The 23,165-nt window shown below is 44.3% G+C and overlaps 1 protein-coding gene across 4 annotated transcripts in view; it reads right to left on the bottom strand.

Annotated features, from left to right (window-relative positions):
• The window catches only part of myo1g (myosin IG), a 42,933-nt gene continuing 19,768 nt past the window's right edge, over window positions 1-23,165 (bottom strand). For all 4 annotated transcript variants that reach the window (XM_081612405.1, XM_081612406.1, XM_081612407.1 and 1 more), the window contains 8 exons: window positions 20,826-20,992; window positions 20,071-20,278; window positions 19,566-19,789; window positions 19,162-19,306; window positions 17,413-17,517; window positions 16,961-17,074; window positions 13,027-13,184; window positions 1-373 (listed from right to left, as the gene is read on the bottom strand). In XM_081612405.1, the coding sequence (XP_081468531.1) occupies window positions 211-373; window positions 13,027-13,184; window positions 16,961-17,074; window positions 17,413-17,517; window positions 19,162-19,306; window positions 19,566-19,789; window positions 20,071-20,278; window positions 20,826-20,992 (1,284 nt within the window). In that variant the 3' untranslated portion in view covers window positions 1-210. The remainder of the gene's footprint in view (window positions 374-13,026; window positions 13,185-16,960; window positions 17,075-17,412; window positions 17,518-19,161; window positions 19,307-19,565; window positions 19,790-20,070; window positions 20,279-20,825; window positions 20,993-23,165) is intronic.

Below are 23,165 nucleotides of genomic sequence, written 5' to 3'. Positions count from 1 at the left end.
TCAGGTAGAACTGGAATAATTTATTCTCCATGGTTGTTTCAGGTCAAACACACCTGGATGGATACATTTTATTATAATTCTTGAGTATAAGATAAAAAAATCTATAAAAAAAAGCAGAAAGTCTCAGTTTTGCAGCAGACTTGAGTCCTTTGAATGTTTCCACCCTGAAACAAACCGGGTTTTAAAAAGTCCCGGTTTGGATCTCAGATCTCATTTCTCAGGAACCAGGAGGATGAAACCGTCTTTGCTCTTCTTGAAGTCCGCCACGTTCTGACCCGGTTTGGTTTCCACCGTCACGTTCTTGGGTTTCCCTCGCATGTGCAGCTGCAGCGCCGAGCGGCAGACCTTCACGGGAAGCAGAGCTTTTCTGATGCTGGGAGAAAAAAAACACAACAATCCGTCTGTTAATCAGGAAACTGCAGATTCACATCAGAGTCACTTAAAACACAAAACCACTGATCAAAAACTGTGTGCGACAGAAAACGGCTTCAGTACGACGGCGTGTTAGATGACAGCTGACTGCTTTCCTTATAAACTCTTTATGGATTCAGGACATTCTCTCATGTTGTTGGTGTCTCTGAAGACGATCCAAACTTATCAACTTCTCCCACTAAACACTAAATTTCTCCATGAACTGATTGAAACGTTATTTTCCTGTCAGATTCTGACCAGAAGCTGAGCTGCTATTCGTGGCCACCTGAGTGTTTCTGAGAAAGTAACCGATCCGCTGCTGGTTCGGGTTTTTAAGCCAACTTGGCGAACATGGCAGCAGGCGGCTGATGAGTCAAATCAAAGTGTTTTTCGTCTCCCTCTCCCCCGGACGGACCGATTGGACCCGACTCCTCTCTGGAAGTTGGAATTAAAGTCCAACGTTTGGAAGATGAATTAGATTTCTGCAGATTACATAATTATAGATGTTATGCAACGGGTTTGGCATCCAGCTTCACCAGGTGAGTGCGTCACAGGAGAACATGTGAGAGGATTCTGGCTTCGTTTCATCCATTATACTGCCTGCAAATTCTGGGGAGTTTATTCAAAAACAGCCTCGGCTGCAACAAGAAACTGCAGTAGTTGGTGTCAGGTAATATTTTTCTGAAGAAATCCTAATATTTTGTGAACCTCCTTCTGAGAAATGTCATTTTTAAAGGTGCTGAATTCATAGTTTCAATTTAAATTAATTAGAAACAGAATAATTCAAAGTCTTTAATTCGTCCAATAAGACACGACTTTAAGATACCACAAGTATTGTAAGTTTATTGTTACCCCAACAATCCCCAATCAGGCCCAGCTCCATTCCTAAGGCTGTTTTCCCTCATGATGGTCTCATAAACTTGGTTTGATTGGGATAAAACTTCAACATTTTGTACATTTTGAGCTGCTGTGGTTCTTTCTCTGTTCCCCTCCTGGCCTGTGGGGGCGCTGCACCAAGAACCATTGAAGGAAACAACACAAAAACCTCTAAAGACACTGAGAGCAACTTCCTTCTTCACCAAATGGAAACAAGATGGAGGCATCAGATTTTAGCGGTTGGAGGATTTCTCTTTAGTCTTTGGCTAAAGACCAGGAGACATTTCTGCTGCTAGCGCTAGGCTAACATGTTAGCTTTGGTTGCGCTTACCCAGAATGCTCTGCCCTGTCCACTTCCTGGTTTTGAAGCGGTCTCCGGTCCGCTTGGCGTTCACGTATGCATTCAAACCGAACCAGAGTTCATTTCAACCAAAAACCAGACCGAGGTTTGGACCACAATTGGCTTTTTGGTTCGTTCCATCTTCAGCGTTTTCTGACGATTGGTTTCTACAACACAGATCAGGGTACAAACTCGCAGGACGGCAGAGAAGAGCAGCTAGCTGGGAGATGGCTGCCTTGCTCTGAACTGCACCCAGGATCTGGCTGTGCTGGTTGCTGAGACCAAAACAAAAAGTTCCCATATCTGACCTCATCCCAGCATGGCCCAATTCCATCTTTTCAACAGAAAAAACATCATTCTGTGCCTCGTCCATATGTGGAATTAAATTGTATTCAATTGTTTTCAAAGTGTCTTCAGTCTGAACGTTTAGACGTTTTACGTCGATGTGAGAAATGCGTCATAATTCTGCAGCAGAAGAGGCCAGACAGTAAATCTAAATGGTTGATAATGATAATAACGAAGTGATGAAAGCAGTCAGTGAACGCATCACATCCCAACCCCACCACTCCTGGTCCGACTCCACAGCCAAACAGAACCGGGTCAGAAGCTGCTGTCATCTTTCTGTTAACCAGCTTCCTTCGTCTGCTGACCGTCTGGTGGCCATGACGCCACGCTCTGCAGCTTTAAATCCATCCAGGGACGACAGTGGCGCTCTCCACTGCCGCAGACACGGCTCTGCTAGATCTATCGTCGTCTGATGCGAATGAGAGTCGCTTTGGGTCTAAATTAGTAGTAGCATGAACAACCAAGCAAAAAATAAAAGTGGGAGTTGACCATCAGAACCTGCTGTGTGAATAAAGTTACCAAATAAAAGTGAGCTGAATGTGGTTCCTTGAGGAACGCCACATTTGATCTGAGTTTGCTCAGACACAGCGACTGTTCACTGAACCATCTGCCAAAAAAAAACGTACGAATAAGCAAACATTTCACAGAAAAATCCACAAATAAATGAGTATCCAGTAATCAGTCTATAGACATATTGGAGTTTTCAGCAACATTAATTCATTTAAATGTCTTCCAGATGTGGTGCAGATGCTCTACTGTGGTCAGACGTTTCGAACTTGCATCGATCTTCGAAGGTAGAGAGCGTGAAGTGGTTTCAATCCAGTTTGAAGTGGTTCTTAGATACGCAGAAGCTCTGTCATACATGAATACACACAAAAGCAGCTCAGAGCGACTGGTTCTCTGCATCAACGGATTGCAGAACCACAGGAGAGTCTTCAGTGTCGCACAATGGATAAACGTCACGCAGAGAAAATCAGATTTAACCATCCTGAGAAGCAGAAACCAAACGTTTCCTGTGGTTTCATGATAATTATGCCATCACATGTTGGACAGCAACTCGTCATATTTACCAGAACAAGAGACAGATTGTTGGCAAATATGAGTTTTATTCAACTTCTGTGTTGAGGAATAACTGATGACGGCAGTTCAAACCCTCCGCCTGAAACCTTCAATTAAAATTCAGATGATCCAATTGGTGCTTCCTGATTGGTTGAAGTGAATTGTTGAAGAGCGCATCAAGCTTGAAGTGGCTGATTTTATGTTTGCAGATCATCGTCTGGCAGTAGCTGCAGATCGAGAACTTTAAAGGAGTTTATTTTATGTGACAGAAACAAAGTCAAAGTTATTTCCTGGTTGGTCTTTTGGGTCGTTTCCTCATCGTTCCCTCACTCCAGCAGCTGAAGTTCAGTCAGGATGCATCCAGGCACCGCAGGTTACTTTTCAGTTATATTGAGGTTCAGACTTTGACTAGACCATTCTTCATTGGTTTAGCTTCAACCGAAACCATAACCATCGGTTTGATTCACCATCCCATCAGAAAAAGGTTTAGTTGAGACAAAACCACCAAATAAAGACTTTTATCCTCCAGTTTTTGGTAGGAAGATAAAAAAAAATAGGAGAAAAACGATAAATCATCAATGGAAATGATTGAGCTCGTTTTATTATGTGATTATTGATTTATTAAAACAGGTCATCTATAGATATTGATCTATTGTAATATATCTTGTAAGCGATTTGTTTGTCCAGCCTCAGGTTAAAGCCTGGTACTGATTAGGAGACATTTCATTTATGGAACCAGATTTTATTGAGGGGTATCGTAATAAAGCTGCCCTAGTTTATTATTTGAAAATGTTTTGTTTCTCTCCAGAGTTGAGTTCCCTGTAAATCCTGGACTCCTGACTTCGAAGCGGGTTGGGTTATCAGGTTTATTCTTCGTCACTTTTCATGTTCAAACGGTTGCGTCTGTCTTCTTCTCTGATTTCAGACGGTGTGTGTTCCTGCGAGCGCAGCGGGAGTCGATGCTCCGACAACCAGATCACTGGAGCAGGTGAAGCTGCAGACAGAACTGGGTCAAAGCAGCAACTCCTGGAGGAAACATCAAACCCGACCGACACCACGAGGCGAGAAGTCAGGCAGAGTGGAGCATCTCACGCTGGAGAGAATCTCTGCTAGAACTGGTGGTTATTCCACACTGGGATGGTTGCAAAGGTTTATAGTGACTGCATGAGAACCACTGGCCTGTGACCCAGTGGGTCGTTACGGCCCGGTTATCGACCTCAGACACAAAACAGCCCTGAAGCCGCAGAGTCAGCAGATAATTCATCCACCGAGATCAGAGGAGAGGAGAAAACCCAAAGACCGAACTCAAGTAAAAGTTTAACGTATCCGTCCAAGAAATTACTCAAGTAAAAAGTCTGCTCAAGTACAGAGTAACCGATCACATGATCAATCATTTAATATTTAAAAATTTCATCATCAGACTGAACAAAATGTAAAGTTATGTGGAAATGTTCAAATTTTAAGGAACAAATTACAATAATTCATGTAAATAACAAAAAACAACAAAATTGGGCAAAAGAAAATGTTTCCAAATCAGTTTCTTTCAAATATTCAAGGCCAGTCAAGACCTCAACTGTGGAAATATCATTAAGCTGCCAGAATAAAACACGCTAAATGTTAGCAAAGCTAGCTAGCTAGCTAATGTTAGCAAATTGTCTCGCTAACAAAATTCTTTACCCCGCCCTCACACAAACAAGTTTAGTCAATATTATCAATAAATATTAAGACACCAGTGTAGGGTATACACAATGTTTTAGGGAAGTATTCTCTGTTTCCTGTCAGCTGTTTGCCACCGTTAGCTAGTGCACCAAGCTAACGTTACCCAATATTTGCATCACGCGCTGGAACTGGTCTCAGCCCTAAAAGCTTTGGTCTGATCGCTCTCTGGTCTTAATCTTGACTCGTAATACATTCACAAGCAGCAGGATGGGACCCAGATCATAATGTGACCCATATTCACTGTTCCTCTGTAGTCTGAACGGCCCAATCCCAATCCTTCCACCAAGAAAAGAATAAAATCAGATTGGTGCCACTTCCAAATGTGGAACTAAATCGTATCTGATTGTTTTTTGACATTTTTGTTGCTAATGTTTGACTTGTGTCATAATTCTGCACCAGAAGAAGCCAAATATGGTAAATCTGGATGTAGACAACGGCTGAAGTTATAATTATGTCTGTGTCAGTGAACACATCACATCCCAGTCCTGTTGGTTCCGACTCCACATCGGACTCCATCGACAACGGCGGCCATTATCACTTCCATCAACGTTCTACTTCTGCGTTTCTTCGGGCTGGTAGTCAGTCCTCCTGACCAACATATCTCCTCTGGAGAAAAGAAATGAGAAGAACCTGCTCTGCGGTTTGTGCGTCTCATTGGTTCTGGATGTTTGTTGATGAGTTTTGACGGAAAGCAGAAGTTTTGTCCAGCCTGCGGTCGTTCTGCTGCTCCAACCTGACCAGCGGGTTGCAGCTTTTCATTTAACCATTAGGTCACTTAGCAGGAAAAGTTAGCAGCTTTTAGGTCTCACTTACTCTTCAGCGGAGAGTCCACCAAACCCAAAATACAGTCATGAAAAAAGTAAGTACACCCCGTTACAGTTCCAGAGGTTTTCCGTCAGGATGCAGCTGATCTGGTGTTACAAGCTATTTAGACAAAGACGAAGCCAAAGCAACAAGGGATGATGTTAAGAAAAGTAAGTACACCCTCTGATGTTTAGAAGCTCCTAAATGGCTTAATTTAAACAAAGATGACGCCTTCAGCCACATTTCAACCTGAACTTTGACTAGACCATCACACCTTTGATTTTAATTCATGTTCAGCAGTAGATCTGCAGAACGGCTGACCTGAATGATGGAAAGAAGTTCATGGTGTTTGGAGAGGACCGACGGATCGGCAGCCATTTTTCCTCCAGGTTTGCTTAATAAACACCAACAGAAAGCAGTTTGGGAGAGTTTAGGTTCCCAGATGGATTCAACTCTGTCCAGATCCGCCTGCCTGTAGCGTCGGATCAACTAACGCTGCATTCAGGCACAGCTGGGAAACCAGGACGTCTAGCTATCAAAACAGCTCCATCATCATTTAAACGGGTTTTATTTTAAAACATTGACTCAGTTTTACATTTTGTATTTTATAACCCGTCTGTCTGTCTTTCAATGAAAATAACCAGCTTGGTTCTATACTTTCCAGTTTTTAAAATGCACTTTACTAAAACGCTCTCCTTATGGACAGCTAATAAATAGTTTATTGATAAGTTATTAATTCATCTCTAAGCACTTTATAATCATTTATAAATGTTTATTATGCCTTAAGGGTGTGAAGGAGACAAAATCTACCAGTTTCTTCCCAAATCTGTTCAGACCAACTTGTCAGCAGTCACCAGTTGTAAATCTGATTTTTTAGCACATAGTTTCCATCTCACCCTTAATTCATGCATAATAAACAGTTATTAATGATTTATAAAGTGCTTAGAGATGAATTAGTGACACGTCTATGAACTTATTGTAAACTGGTACCATAAAATCAAATAAGCTTTTTTTTTTTTACCTAAGTGAACAGAAATCATGATTTTGTGGTTGGTTCTGGTCTGATCCGTGAAACCCAGCAGGCGCCGCTGGGCTCAAACAGTTTCCACGCTCACAGAGGAAACAACGGCTGCGTTCAGGCAGAGGAACCGCGGCGGCGCCTGAAACGCTTCAGGGTCGTCTCCTTCCTGCTCCGTGCTACGCCGCACCGGTGCAGCAACAGAAGCAAGCAGAAACTGTCTGATGATGAGTTTCTACAAGAATTAAGATCTTTTCTTTTTCTGAGAAACAAGACTTTGATTTGTTTAATCAGCTGTGAACCAGAATCACCAGAAATAAAACCTGCAGTTTGTTTGACTTTATTTCAAACATTCAATCTGCTTGAAAAGGAGGCTGGAACAAGATCACTTCCTTCTATATGCATCTTACTCTGTATATTATTTAAAGAAAACAAATTAAAAACTGAAAATGAAAAACTAAAAACAATAAATATAAATTAAATAAAAATAGTTAATAAACTGGTTCATTATTTAAAAAGTTGTGTTGATTGTTTTCGCTGCAGGAGCCCAACAAACAGGATTCTCCTACAAAATAAAACCTGGGAGAATATTTGGCAGAAAAGAGAATATATTTAGATTTTTATGGTTTTTCCACTTTCTGTTTATTTTTTGCCAAAATATTGAAAAGAGTAAAAACAAACATATTTTCTCTCCAGCGTTTGATCCATATTCCACCTGCATCCTAACCAGCGCCATGTCTGGCTTCCTGGAGGCCGTCTCCAGGGCAACAGCCGCATCCCGGGCCACGCGGCGGCGGGCGGCATCGACCACGCGGCGTCCAGGCGCTTGGGCAGCGGACTGCCCCGCAGGTCGTCCACCGCCATCATCAGGAGCCGCCTCATCGGCCCCAGCAGGCGCCACTTCCTGTCTCACTTCGGAGAATCATTCTGAGAAAAATGACTCAGAAAATGTGACTTCAGTCGCAGCGCGGCGCGGCGGCTCTGACTCATCCAGTCAGACTCTGATTTTAACCTCTCAATATTACCATTAACTTTGTAAACCTAAAAGCTCCGTTTGAGTTACTGACAGCACGACTTTATGTCCCTGCCACCATGACTACAACCTCTTACAGTAATTATTGTGACGGTCTGATCGTCTCTGTGATGTCCTGTCCTCCCTGTTGATTGATCCCAGCTGTGTCTAGTTTTCCTGATTACCCTCCCTGTGTGTTTAAACCCACCTGCTGTCTTTGTCTCTTGTCGGGTCCTCGTCTGTGGTACGTTCATTGTCCGTTGTTGTGAGTCGTTGCCGTTGAACTGTCAAGTCCTGGTTTGCTCAGATTTGTTTTTCAGTTGCTACCGGTTTTAGCGGTGAGCTAACGTTTCTGCCGTGCTGCCTGACCTGGACTGTTTGATCCATCTTTATCATTAAATATTCATCATCCTGGGTCCTGCCGCGTCCACCTCCCAACCACCAAATCATGACAATTATTTGTCATGTATTTGTTTAGAGCAGGACACAGGGGCAGCAGGGAGGCCCACAGTGGGGCAGTGTGATAACGGGAACAAGGCGATTTACAGCAAGTCACCGCTGGGATAAATAACCAAAAACCAGCATGTAGTGAGTCGCTAATCTGAGCTCAAACTGACCTAAATGTCACGATGTAAGAGAGAAAACTGAGTCTTGATATCATGAAAGAGACATTTGGTCACAAGTGACGCTGAATTATTCACTGAAACGCAGCAGGAAGTCGGTCAGGCGGCAGAGGAGCTGGACGCCATGGATTAACGGGAGAAACCGCGGCTTTCCAGGGAAAAACTCCAAAACGAGACGGAGCTCTTCCTTCGTCCATAAATCCACAGAAATCTGTATTTATCTCCGATACTGGCAGTTATGTTAATGTGTTACACGACATTAACTATGTAACATTTTCAAGTTTTCCAATACCTGGTTTTATGCCGCAACTAACAATTATTTTAGTAATCAACATTAATTACGGCTCTGAATGTTGTTTTTCAGCAAAGTGCAGAAACTTTATCCAGTCTAAACAGAAGAAGATGGTCAAATATCCAACTTTGATCCCAAGAATCAGACGATAAAGTAACTCCAAATACTTCAGAGGAGCTTTCGAATCGAAATCCACCTGGTTTGTGATCAAATAATCACCTGGTAACAGATGAGGGTCTTATTTCACATGAACTACATGCATTAAGCTGAGTTTGATCATGACTGAAACTAGAGCCTGAACTCTGATGTGAGATCAAACTCAGGAGCAACCTGGGCGACGGCAGTGAGGAGGAAACACCGACAGCGAGACGAAAACATCGAGGACAGACGCCGAGGGACGCGCGCGGCTGTTTCAGGACCAGGATGACGCTTTGCATGACCTAAAAATTAATTTAGAAGTAAGAGGAGCTGATTTTCCCACAGCTTTTTCTGTCCATCAAACTGTCGAGATCAAACCTCAAAGTCACCAACTTCTCCACTTCAATGCTCCTCTCATCTGCTTTGGGGTTAATCAAATCACGGGGGAGGGAGGGCTGACCCAGAAGGCTGCTATTAATGCAGCGCAGAACCAGGTCTCTCCATTTTTATAAACTAAACCGCTGATGTCGAGGCGCAGAACCCGCCGGAGAGGAAGGGAGGAGAAGGAGGTCATCATTTACGCTGCTGCTCATAAATTACGTCTCTTTCTGGTGTTTTAAAGCCCAACAGCTGCTTTCTGGATTTTCTTTAAGAGCTGGATGAATCTGGAGGATCTAGGAGCTCCTCAGGGCTCTGTTCCAGACACTGGGGTTTTCTCAGGAAATAAAAGATTTCCTTTGAAGACATTCATGCATTCATCTCCCTGCTGGAGAGCAAAAAGCTCAGTGGCACCTTAGTTTGTGTATTTTAATGTCTGTCCGTCAAATAAACCTAATTAATTAAAAAACGTGCTGATTTAAAAAACAACAAACATGTTCTTTGATTAAAAAAAAAAGGTTTTCATCCGCATCAAATTGGTGTATTTCTTAAAACTGAAATGAAAAGTTTTTTTTGAATCATGACTGACGTGATGTTACTACTGGCAGAGACGACGAAGAGGTCAGCCGGTTCTGGATGATGGTTTGTTAGTTTTCTCAGCATCGGTTTATAAAACGCTGAGTCATCCCTACGAGTTGAATCCATCGCTCTTCTGGAAAATGGCCGACTACAATCTCCCCAAAGAGAGAGTAGGTAGTAGCTCCCAGTGGGCGGGGCTTGACGCCCCAACGCCTGAATAAGACGCTAATGTTTAGCTGATAAATGAGCAGCACCATAGATGAACTATTTATATAATCTCATAGCTGTTTACATCTGTCGCCACCTTATTTCTTAATGAATTATCGAGTGCACAAACATTCCTGTGTGATTTTTTATTTAGTTTCTTGTGAAATTGTGTTTTTTCAACATTAGAGATGTTTTGTGCTCATTTGTAGTGAAAACGAAGCTAATTTTGGATTTTGATTGATTAGCAACTAGCTTGTGATCGACTGTGCTTCTTTAAAGGTCCCCTGGAAATGAGAAGGGTTTCAGTGCTGTCGATCATCCTCCGTGTGGTGCTGCTCATCCCCATCTCCCACCCTGCTTGTTTTCTGCTATGCAGCAGCTAGCATAGCCTGTCATGAATGCTAAGCTAGTTGGAAAAGCCCCCGACAACAGCAGATAAATGGTTTTCCTGTTGTTTCTCTGCCATTGGCGTATTCAGCAGCGAGTACATAAGGATGACTGACAGCGCTCAGCCCCTCCTCCTGGCTCTGATTGGTTGTTTTTGGTGCATTTCCTCAGATGCCAGTAGCAGCTCAGGGAGGAAATCAAACTTTTCACAGATTTTCTCTTGTAACAAATATGTTTAATAAAAGTTTCATTCTGCAGCTTTGAAACCAGCATATATTATTTAAAAAATATCCCAAAAATAAAACTAAAAAAATACAGAAAAGAAAAAACCTAATAGATAATACTTTCTGTGCAGCCGTACGAGCTAAAGCTGTGAATATTAATTTAAAGGAAAGGCTTCATTAGCCGAGTTCCCAAATTGGCCGTAGAATAAAGAAAGCTGCTCAGCCTTGGAGGGCCGAGCCGATCAAACCCTAAATCCTGCTTCCAGCAGACCCTCCAGCTGTCCCAGCAGATGGTCCGCCCCCCGCCGAAAACACACAACACCCCCGGCATACCGACGGACAGCCAGACACGCGGCGCGGCCCGCTCCGATTCAGGAGCCGGACCAGAACGCAGCCAGACGACGACGAGCGAGGCGACAAACTGGCGTCCAACCAGACAGCAGCAGCTTTGAAGTTTCACCTCCGGAGCCAACGCTGACACAGTTCTGCAGAACCGAGCCTGGGCGGCTCCGTGAAGCGAGTCGGCCTCACAGAATCAGCCGCAGTTTGGAGCCGCGGCCATCTGAGTTAGAACTGGACGTGAAACTCCATCAACATGTTTAAGCAAGTTAAATTCCCAGCCCCAGTAAAAAGTAATTTAGTGTTTCGTTCTTTTACAATAGGAAGATTAAATGTGTTCAATATCCAGTACAGATGGAAAAACTTTTTAAATTGTTGTTTTTGTACACAGCAAAGTTCCTCTGACCGCTGAGCTTCAACCTGAAGTGACGCAGAGTCTGATTTCCCGACAGACGGAAACGCAGCGGAGGTTTTCTGTGCTTCATCATCATCATCATCATTCTCCTCCTTCGTCCTCTCCCACATGCTCATGCTCTCTTTTAGCTCAGCATCCCCTCCAGCTTCAACTCCGTCCCGCGTGTGTCTCCCACAGAGGTCACGACCCCTGCACTCACCGCAGATGGTGGCACAATGACGAGCTGCAACGAGTCCCTGAAGGTCGACTCCCCCCCCCTGAGACGCCCGCTGCAGCTGCCACCGGTCCTCACAGCCCCCAAACCCCACAAATAAAACACTCAAAAAGCCAAACGGCGTCTCGACTCGGCTACGTTGACTCAGGGACTTTAGATGATGCAGTGAAGTGAGTCGTCTGACCGAGCAGCCTTTCACCTGCAGCCACAGCGACATTTAAAGGACAATTATGATGCAAAATGTAAATTTTGCATAAATGTGGGTCCATTTGGGTCTCAACTGGTCTAAAAATAATCCAAAGATTAAAAGAAAATAAATTTTGGCAATAAATTAATGTTTAGAAAACGAGAAATTTCAAAATCTCAGCTGTTAAGTCACACTGCAGCGTTACCTAGCAACCCAAGCAGAACTCCACCCGTTACCTAGCAACCCAAGCAGAACTCCGCCCGTTACCTAGCAACCCAAGTGGCGCTCCATTTCATTTGGTCAGCTGGTTTTACTGCTGCGTGTGCTGTACAATGGCTGCTGGAAAAGACTTATCGTCCAGAAACTACTCGCTGCATAGCTGTTGGTTGTGACCGAGGCTCTACTAATGCTTTTCAAAGATGTATGGTTGTATAACTGTGCATCCGTTTGCAGCCATTTTCATGTGCGAGTGTAAATGCTGAGTTGTGGGCGTGGCCAGCAGCAGCTTAATTGGACTTAAAAGAGACAGAGACCCAAAAACAGCTCATTCTGAATTCACCAAACTAAAATCTCATTATCTAAGAATGTTTTGGGTTTTTTTTTGCAAAGAAATTAAATGAATAAGTTTTGCATCACTCATAGATCTATCCTAACCTGTTCAAGGAAGCCTTATAGGTCGCCTCTCAGGTAAAACGCATTTGAAACGTCCTGCTGCCCAGAAGGATTGAATCATTTCTGGGGAATCAAAATTAAAATGCCCACCTAACATGATGTTCCGTCTCCTCGGTGCGTCACTTGCAGGACGTGGAGGATTAATGCTGCAGGGGGGCTGCAGGCTGGACGGCGCCTCAGCAGGCAACACTTACGACAACGCGGCGAATCCGTCTGCGCGGCGTGAAAACCCACGCCGTCCAGGTCCGGCGGAGACGAGTGACTCGGATTTATGACGAATGTGTTGAATGTCAGAGCGGCTGAGTTGTTACTCTGCTGTTATTCTGAGCAGGACTCACACATGGAGGTGATAAACAGCGTTTATGTAATAATGCTGTTGTGTTTGCAGATTTGTTTCTGTTCATGTTCCAGTATCTGATTCACAGAGCAAAAAGCAACAATTATGTAATGGCGCAAATCCACCATGAAGGGCAGCAGGTTCTGATCGTGTTTGCTCAGTGGCGAGTCCTGAGGCGCTGCACATGTACATGCAATAAAAAGCATCTTTCTGCAATATTTCCGTCTCCTGAAGACAAAACTAATCACCTCGTTTTTGTACACAGCAAAGTTCCTCTGACCGCTGAGCTTCAACCTGAAGTGACGCAGAGTCTGGGAGAATCAGATGGTTTGGGGGAAGCTGAGGTCAAAGTTACAGGAAGCTAAAGGCCATTTTCTCTAAAAACAGCAGCGAGACGCATTTTCAGGCGAAGCTAGTGAGCGAAGAGAAGCAGAATGAGCTGCTACTGACCGACTGAAGTGATCCGCCAGCGCTCCGACCAGTTCTCCCACTCGGTCCTGGTTGGGGCAAAGCTCGCCTTGCTGCAGGCACAGCAGGACGTCGTCCTGGGAGGACGTGTGCAGCGCCACCATCTGGTCAGCCCCGCTGGTCACGCTCAGTCCTGTAAACTGCCAGAAACAAAACAAACACATTGACTGACGGCTGCAGCAGGTTCAGAAAAACTGTGAAACAAACATATTTTTTCTTAGCAGGCATGAAAAACAGCTTTTTGTCTCCATCTGTTGCAGTTTTTCCATGAAATTCACACAAAATCAACAGATTCACTGAATTTTTCACGAGGTTAGTGGAAATTTTCTGGAAGAAACGGTCAAAAACACTGAGTGACCGTGATGTTAACTCCCTCCTGCAGGTGGCAGTATTTCCTACTTCTACTCTGTTGCCTCAGTCTGACTTGATGTCAAGTTATAGTCCGTGATAAATATTTACCGTTCAATTGGTAAAGTGACAATATCGCAAAATTCATTGAAAACATTCCTTAAGTGCAAACAAAACAAAACCCTGGAGGAACTGAATAGTAGCTGACATACAGCGCCCCCTACAGGCATTCCAGGTATAAACGTGTCCTTCAAGTTTATCCGAGTGTCCAGGAAACTTTCCTGACTCTTTTAGAGGCCAGTTTCTCTCAGCCACTGTTTAATTTAGCAAAAACAAGAGAACTTAGATTGAGAAATGTGAGCAGATTGTCACAATAAAAAGCTGCTGCTGGTTTAATCACATCGACAGTTGGAGCAATAATTACTGGATAAAGAGCGCTTAACGTGGCTTTCCTCCATTAAATCTGAAAAACAAATGTTATGATATGAAAGGTTGGATTATTTAGCTCCATCACTGCCAACATTGTGGAGGACGGCCCACATGCGGCCCCCGAACCGCGCTTTGGGCATCGTTTCAAGGCGAAGTGGGGTCCAGATTTGGCTGGCGGCTCAGGTGTGGCGGCGCAGTGAGACTCTGTGACCCAGTTAGAAAAACGCGCCGATTTACTGAAGGGGGAGAGAAAGTGGGAGCTGCTAGAGAACGAGACGGAGTGGATTATAATCCTCTTACAGATCACTCAGGTTAATCCAGACAGGACAACAATGAGCTGATGTCCCCGAGGCGTCGAGGCCGACCCGTTCCCTCGGCGCTTATTCAGCGCTTTCTAACCCATTTCCTCTCCCATCTGAAGCTCAGCTTCAAATATCAGGCAATAAATCTCACATTTCAGGTCCAAATTCTCCACAAACATTTATGCGAGTTTTGAGTTTGTATGATTTTTAAAGCCCTTTTTGAACCGATCACCAGCAGAGCGAGAACACCGGTGAAAACTGGACTTTTTATTATCCAGGTGAGGTTGGGAAGACAACGGCGACTGGTGCTACGTGGGAAGGGTCAAAGGTCATCTGAAAACAAATTAAAAACCAAACATTTTAAAACTTCTGAAGAAAATAAAGTATAATTAGAAGAAATGTAAAAATTTTTTTTAAAGAAATTAAAAACAAAAATGTAAAACAATGAAATGTTATTGGTCAACCTTCCCAGCAGATTCAGCACAACGTCATCTGACCCTACAGGCCTCAGGCTAAAGGTTAAAGGTCAAGACCCAACCAGCATGGATGCTCGGTAGGGTGAAGGAAAAAGTCTCTTCTCTCTAGAAACAAGATGGCCGCCAAATTTGTACTAAACACAAAATATCTTATATAGTTTTTATTATTACTATAATATCAACTGAAGCACGGTGGTGGAGGGGTGATGCTCTGGGGCTGTTTTCTACAGCCACAGGATGAAAAGTTCAACATGAGTCTTGATGATTTACTTCCAGACTGAGTTGCTGCTGAGAAATAAACTGAATACGACGACTTTCTTTAATCAAACGTTCAGGAAACAGAACCAGAACCCAGAGACGGTTTCTGTCCTGGTTCAGGAACCAGAACCTGAGACGATTTCTGTCCGGGTTCAGGAACCAGAACCTGAGACGATTTCTGTCCGGGTTCAGGAACCAGAACCTGAGACGATTTCTGTCCAGGTTCAGGAACCAGAACCTGAGACGATTTCTGTCCAGGTTCAGGAACCAGAACCTGAGACGATTTCTGTCCGGGTTCAGGAACCAGAACCTGAGACGATTTCTGTCCAGGTTCAGGAACCAGAACCTGAGACGGTTTCTGTCCGGGTTCAGGAACCAGAACCTGAGACGATTTCTGTCCAGGTTCAGGAACCAGAACCTGAGACGATTTCTGTCCAGGTTCAGGAACCAGAACCTGAACCCGGGTTCAGGAAACAGAACCTGAACTCAGAGACGATTTCTGTCCGGGTACAGGAACCAGAACCTGAACCCAGAGACGGTTTCTGTCCAGGTTCAGGAACCAGAACCCAGAGAATGTTTCTGTCCAGGTTCAGGAACCAGAACCTCAGACGGTTTCTGTCCGGGTTCAGGGACCAGAACCTCAGACGGTTTCTGTCCAGGCTCTGCGTTTGTTGCTGCCCAGCCTCTGCTGAGTGCGGAGCGGCTGCTATGTTTAGCTGCTCTGCTGCAGCATAATGACGGTTTTTGGCCCTGCGGCTCAAGCAGCTGTGTTGACTCATTAAGCCGATGCAGGCGCTAGGCGTTAGCCCGTAGTGGAGTTAGCATTAGCCGTGATGCAAACCTTCATAATCACAGAACCAGAGAAAACCTTCAGATTTAAGCCTAAGCTACAAATATTCCCTCAGTTTTCTGATATTAAAGTCAAACCAAACTTACAGCTTGTGTTCAATAACGGAGATTAAATTATTAGCTCTGATATTCAAGTTTTCCTTTCAGGGTTTAAAAAACGTCTGACTGTAGGCAAATTGTGTTTATTGTTACTAACAAAAGTGTGGAAAACAAACAAAAAATGGTCTTTAATGTGAAAATGTTTACTGCTTCTGATGGCTGCATGTTTGACTGATGGTACGTTACGAAATAAATTTTTCTGGTTTATTTATTATTTTTTAAAGTGCTTTTCTTTCTGTAAGGATGTGTATATATTTATGTAATTTATATATAATTGTTTTTCTTTTCTTTAAATAAAGAACAATGTGTAAAAATGAGTTTATATTTGATCTTGTCTAAATGTGTAGGGCGCTTCCTAAACAAAAATGTAAATAGTTTGTTTACTTTTTATAATTGAAGGTGTTGCACTAAAAGCAAATATAAAGCAATGAGGCTAAAATGTTAGAAAGCAAAATAAAAGGGAGAATCTAATGTAAAAGTTTCACATCTGAAGCCATTTTCAGATGGAATAAACTGGCCTTTCCTTTCAGAACCAGAAGTCCTGCGAGGCTTCTGGTCCAGTTTCTCAGATCAGGCCAGAAACTGAACCAGTTTCTGAAAACTTTAAACTCAACCTGAGCCACATCAGGTCCAAAAGAACCGCTCAGAAACTCTCCATAGATCAATGATCAGTTTAATGATGAGGACCTGGGTTTGTCAGTTTGGGTGTTCTGGTTGTTACTGGGCTGGTGTTGCAGGTGGTTTGGTTGCACAGGAAACAGAGTCTGACCCACATCGGTTCCCGTCTGGATCTGGGTCTGCAGCTGTGGCCCGGAGAGGGTTTTATTTTTGCTCTCTGGACGTAAAAACGATTCAAGAGGATCATAAAGCACCATGAAGAGTTTTCACACCCCTTAAAGTTTCCTTCTGCAGGGAAACAACTTGATGCAGCACAGAAATAATCACCATTCAGAGTTTAACAGATTTAATTCCCTGCTTTGAATTCCAGTATGAACATTTTTGCGAGGCGCTGTAACCGATTTTTAATGAGATTTAATGATTAAAAACCAAAACACAGAGTAACGACGCCTTCGTCCTTGGAGATGAAACACTGGCGAGATCATTTATTCAGAGGAGAGTCCGCTAACGCGGCGCCGTTTGTCTGAGCTCACTCACCGAGTCCAGAGGAAGCCTTTTCAGAACCTTGTACTGCTTCTTCGGCTCCAATTTGTAGACGAACTTGTCCGTGACGAGCAGCGCTCGGTCTGTGCTTTTGTTGAACCTGTTCATCTGCATAGAACAGAAGAAACACTTCTGAGCTTCTCGTGCAGCTCGCCGTCGTTTCAAGATCTAAATTAATAAGCATTCACTGCAGAAATATCACATTTTTACCAAGTATTTCAGTCTAGTTTCTGGTGAAAACACCAAGAGACTAGACTGAAATAACTGAGCATTTAATGTTCTAATTTAATGCTAATCGCTAAAACAAAGATAAAAACCGCCTGAAGCTTTAAATCCAGTTTTACTGCATCAGTAGTTTTAGTACATGTTTACGTTTTGATCTTTAGCAGTTAGCCACAGATTTGTGGAAGCAGTGATGTGACCTTTGACCCCAACGGGAGCCGTACCTTCCTGCAGAAGGCGGAGAAGACGACCTGGCCGTAGCCGTCTTTGTTCTTCAGCTCTTTGGAGACTCTGATGAAGGCGGCGCTGGTGTGAGGACTGTCCCGCGCCTGCAGAGACCAAACGGCTGCGTTAGCATGTCGGCTGCAGCAGCAGCAGCTGCAGCAGCTGCAGCCGCTGCAGCAGCGTCAGGTCTGACCTTTCCCAGACCCTGAAGCCTTTTATGGCATTAATACCAGCAGATCAGAGCTGGCTGGTGTCACGAGGTCAGAGAGAGCAGAAGAAACTTCAGATTTTATTTCAAGTCAGAGGATCTTGGGGTGTTTTGCATTTAAATGTGCATAAGTGTCAGAAGTCCTTAATCTTAAATGAGTCTTATAATTATCAAGCTTTAAAAATAAACAATGCAAAAACTAAAGACAGACAGTTGGACGGATGGAAATCAAAAAGTAACTGTCCAAACTTTATTTACCTTTTTCCATTCTGGTCCAAATTTATCCAAAAGGTTAGAAAATTTACACTCTAGGTTCTGTAAAATGAACCGATTCATTCTAGATGCAACTTTATGTGTTTTAACGGACAGCTTCATGTTTTCCAGGCATTTTAGACCACCGTGAAGTAACCATCAGGAACGCACCGATCCACTGTTTCCATCGGCTCAAGTTTGTAACTTAGAAGTGAATCGATTTTTCGCCGCCGGTTCTCTTAATTTCAGGAGATCATGTGAAGCCGATTTTATTCACCGGTTTTATCAGCCTCTTCCGCTCTGCAGTGGGAGGTTTGGTCTGCAGTCAGCAACAGTCGCCCCACTGTTACCAACTCAGAAACGTTCTTGATTTATTTAACAACATTTCAGACTAAAAAATGGGTATTGGCTTTTTAAAGATCGGTAATTTGCGATCAGCCAGAAACGGCAATCGGTGCAGCAGGCCTGCAGTTAGCAGGTAGATGATAAATCATCAGCTCTGATGTTTTGTTTTCATCCGTCTTCAGACGCGTTCAGGTCATGATTCGGGATCAGAGTGGGTCACTGGGGAACGGCGGCGTCACATGAAGCCCCGCAGGCGAGTCACGGGCCGTCCGAGCGGAGGAGCTCAGGCCCTGGTCACGCTGCAGCGGCCTGCGGCCCGATTCACAGCCACCAACAAACAGCTAACCAGGAAACGGCGGGACCCATCAGAGGGAGCAGGGCCGGCCCGAGGCGCGTCACATGCGGCGCATACATCCACAACAACAGACCGTTTCTGTGATCCTTTACACTGCTGGTCATTCAGGGCTTGTTTACCGAGACGAGGGGAAGTTCTGCCTGCAGCGGGAAGCAAACTCAGCGGATTTTTCCTGTTTCTACTCTGAAAATGTTTTTACTCTGAAAATGTTTCAGGCCAAACCCACATGGAGCAAAGTGATGAGGAGCAACACTGTTTTTCTCCAATCAGTGGATTAAAATGTGCTTTTAGTTCATCAATATGCCTTAATTAGTGAATCTTTATTCGTTGTATTTTATGTTTTATCTTGTTTAATTTCTGCCTGTGTGTTTAAATAGAGGGAAAAAAGTGTTGAAACCATCTCAAGTCGCCTGTGCATCAGATTTACGGTCGTACCAGAAACACAATATAAAGGTTCCAGCCTTCCAGGTGTGCAAAAAAACAAAAAATGCAATTAACTGAAATAAAATGTATAACACCATAAAATCTATGTAATTAATCAACAGAAGTTATCGGGTTAAAGTGTTTAGCTGAGTAAAACGCTCTCACGTTTGACAGGTAGTCTCTCTCCCAGGCTCGGCCGACGCCCCAGTCCTTCCTCTCCCCGCTCAGAGACGTCAGCGCCGCCACTTTGGCTCGAACCTCCAACATGTCAGATGGAGGGATGTTCTTCACGATCTGCCGCGCCCACCACCTGGAAACAACGACCAGCCAGAGTCCAAACCAGCGACACAAAACCCTGAAACACGCCAGCTGGCTTGAAAACTAAATCGTTTTAAATTGGCTTAAAACTAAATATGCATATTTCTGGCTGAGTATTTCATTTGAAGCTGAATGTTTAGCTTGCTACATTCTGGGTTCCTGACCTTCAGACTGTCATATATTCACCAGCTGTGGATTTAAATGTGGTTCAGCTTTCAGCCTTTGTCCGGTTTGCAGCCGTCGTCTCTCACCTGCGGTGCAACATGGTTGTGATGCTGTGAAACTGGGCTAGAGCTGCGGGCGGCGCCGGCCACTCCACGCTCTTCCCGTAGTCCGGCATCGTCCGCACGCTCGCGAACCGGCGCTCCACCTCCCAGAAGTGGGCCTTGACCTTGTAGCGCTTGTAGCATCCCATGATGGCGTAGATGGCGCGCATCCGCCTGCAGCGCAGGCGAGCGAGAGCGCCTCGCCAAACCTGAGGGGCGAGGGAATAAAAAGATTCACCGATGGAAATGTTTTCCTTCCTTTGGATCAGGGCGGAGATGGAGGTAACTGATCTGGATCTTATTCATTTTCCCAATTATTGTTTCAGGGAATTAGGATTCAAAGTGGCAGAAGCAAATATTAATGAGACAGAGTGATGGGAAACGCCTGTAATTGGAGTAAATTAGCTCTGAATCACATGATTAGGCCGTCAGATCAGAACATTGTGGAACAGGAAAGGTTTCGATCTGAAGCTTCATGAAGATGCAGGACCTTCTGCAGGAAGAGCACCAGGATGGGGACCAGGGTGGCTCTCTCCTGCTCCAGGGTGAAGAGCGTCCGCGGCGTCCGGACGAACAGCTTCGTCTGGCCGTACGCCACGTCGCCCTGGAAACCGTGCTGCGTGATGATGGCCTCCACCGCCTCCCGGTCCGTGGCCATCAGGTGGTTCGGCCAGGTGTACTCGCACGTCATTTTATACCTGAACATGTGCAAAACTCAGCATTAATACAACATATCCATTTATTTATCATTTATGAGCCGAAACACAGATAAACTCGTTATTTTGGGTAAAACTGGATAATTTAAAAAACAAAGAATCTGTTCATAACACATCAGATCTGCAAACATTTTGAATAATAAGCATCTGTCGAGTTTTTCCATCCATGTGAAGGATTAGTTTTAATGACAATTGTGTTGTATAGTCCTTGTTTTGTATTTATATATATATATACATATATATATATATATAAATACAAAACAAGGACTATACAACACAACTATATATATACATATATATATATAGTTATTGACTTATTATCCAGCCCTAGTTGTGACCAACATAAAAAAACATTTAACATTTTCACAGTCTGACAGAACTGCAAATTAAAATATAGTAAAAAAGGAAAAAGTGTTGCTACCATCTAAAGCCTGAGGTCATCCAGAGCCGTCTTTTAAAAGTTAAAGCTTCCTCCCAGAGGAAGGAGGAGCCGACGGTCCGATCTCACGCAGCGCTGCAGCCGCCTTACCGCTGCAGGAAGCGAGGGTACTGCTGCCTGTAGGCGAAGCCGGCCCGGCGGACCATCACGTTCTCCAGCAGACCCAGGTACGCCACCTGGTGCTGGCAGCGCGCGTCGTCGAACAGCACCGGAGACTTCATCTCGTTGGGTTTTATGCATCGCACGTAGTACGGCTCCTTAGAAGCGAAACACAAACTGTTAGCGACTCTACGGGTGACCTGTGACGCTTCCCTGAACCGGTTAGGATGAGTCCACTACGGCCTATCCAAAACATGCTCACTACCGTTTCGCACAAAATCATCCCGAGACAATCAGATTTTAGTCTGCTCAGTTCTGCCTCCGTCACTTTAAATCCAAACAAGCTGCTGCAATTATGCAACCGTACAACTTTGAAAAGCAGAAGTGGAGCCTCCTGCACAACCAGCAAGAATTCAGGGAGAGGTTTCTGGGTGGAAAGTCAACAACAAAACTCCAGCAGTCATTGTGCAGCCCACGCAGCGGTGAAACCACCTGACCAAATGTACTGGAGCTCCACTGGGGTTGCTAGGTAGCAAGCAGAACTCCACTGGGGTTGCTAGGTAGCAAGCAGAACTCCACTGGGGTTGCTAGGTAACGGGCGGAACACCACTGGGGTTGCTAGGTAGCAAGCAGAACTCCACTGGGGTTGCTAGGTAACGGGCGGAACACCACTGGGGTTGCTAGGTAACGGGCGGAACACCACTGGGGTTGCTAGGTAACAAGCAGAACTCCACTGGGGTTGCTAGGTAACAAGCAGAACTCCACTGCAGAACTCCACTGGGGATGCTAGGTAACGGTGGAACTCCACTGGGGTTGCTAGGTAACGGGCGGAACACCACTGGGGTTGCTAGGTAACAAGCAGAACTCCACTGGGGTTGCTAGGTAACAAGCAGAACTCCACTGCAGAACTCCACTGGGGTTGCTAGGTAACGGGTGGAACTCCACTGGGGTTGCTAGGTAACGGGTGGAACTCCACTGGGGTTTCTAGGTAACGGGTGGAACTCCACTGGGGTTGCTAGGTAACCGAACAGTGCCCGTCGAATGTGACTCAACAGCTCAGGTTTCTGAAACGGCTCATTTTCCAGCCAATAAAAACATTAATTATTGCCAAAAACAGAGGGTGTTTTTTTTAAGTGCTTGTGCTCAGGACAGGATGTCACGCTGAAACTTGTTGACTATTGTTCTCTTTAACAATAAAATCACTTAATCAAGCCTTTTCCAACATTCCTTCACTTGCTTCCTGTAACTTATAGGATTCAGTATAAAATTGCACTTATCACTCATCGCTGTCTATATGGAACCTCACCGGATTATTTGAAAGACCTTCTTACTTCACATTCAACTTCTAGATCCTTCCGATCCCAAGCCTGTAACCTTCTCCACCTTCCTCGATCAGCACTAAGGACTATGGGTGATCAGGTATTTAAAACCGGCCTGAAAACTTTTCTTTTTAGACAAGCCTACTCCGCTTTGAAATGACTATCTCCTTTCGATTGTTGATTTTATTTGTTTTTAGCTGCACTGTGTAGCACTTTGAGATTTTTGTTAATGAAAAGTGCGTTATAAATTAAATTGATTATTATTATTATTATTACATTCCATACTACAAAATAAGTAATAATATAGTTTGACTGACATCATATCAGGTCAATATGACTCATTTTTATTCTTCGGGATTTGATTCAAACAGTTTCTTTCATAATGACAGTTATGGAGAACATCTGTATCTTGTTTAAACCGTATTGTTCTAATTATTGCTACCTTGCTTTATCTAATTGAATTGTGCAGCACTTTTGTGAACATGAAACATGTTTTTATTCTTACATATGGACAGAGCTGCAACCATCATCCAGTGCTGCCCGATTCTTCACCTGTCAGAGCCTCCAGCTGGACTTTCTCTCTGCACTCATCCCTGCTGTTGACCATGAATAAACTGAAGATGCACCGAGGCTCAGGCTGAGTTCACTGATCTGCATCGGATGCTGCAGCTGAGCCTCGTCTCACATGCAGCTCAATTAGCAGAGCGTCAAACTGCACAACACTCACTAGACGAAAATAAAGAGATCGACCAAAGCGGAGGAAACGATCCGACAGAGGAATGAGGAACGTCTAGAGCAACGCGCTCCCCCAACCTGACCTGGATCAAAAATAAAGGTGGAGTTTCCTTTATTTTTCAGCTCAGAAACATGGAGGAAGATGCTGCAGCAGATGCTGCAGCAGCCCGACAGCAGCGCGGCCCAGAATAACAGCAGGGAAGTGTCAGACTTCAGGCCGTCAGACGGGTTCAGCCAGGAGAGGCGAGCGCCCCGCTCTGTGCAACGCGCTTCCCCC

Source organism: Poecilia reticulata, chromosome 11 (assembly GCF_904066995.2).
Source record: "Poecilia reticulata chromosome 11, P_reticulata-male-v2, whole genome shotgun sequence".
NCBI classification, from domain to species: domain Eukaryota; kingdom Metazoa; phylum Chordata; class Actinopteri; order Cyprinodontiformes; family Poeciliidae; genus Poecilia; species Poecilia reticulata.
This window is presented reverse-complemented; position numbering and strand designations above follow the sequence as displayed.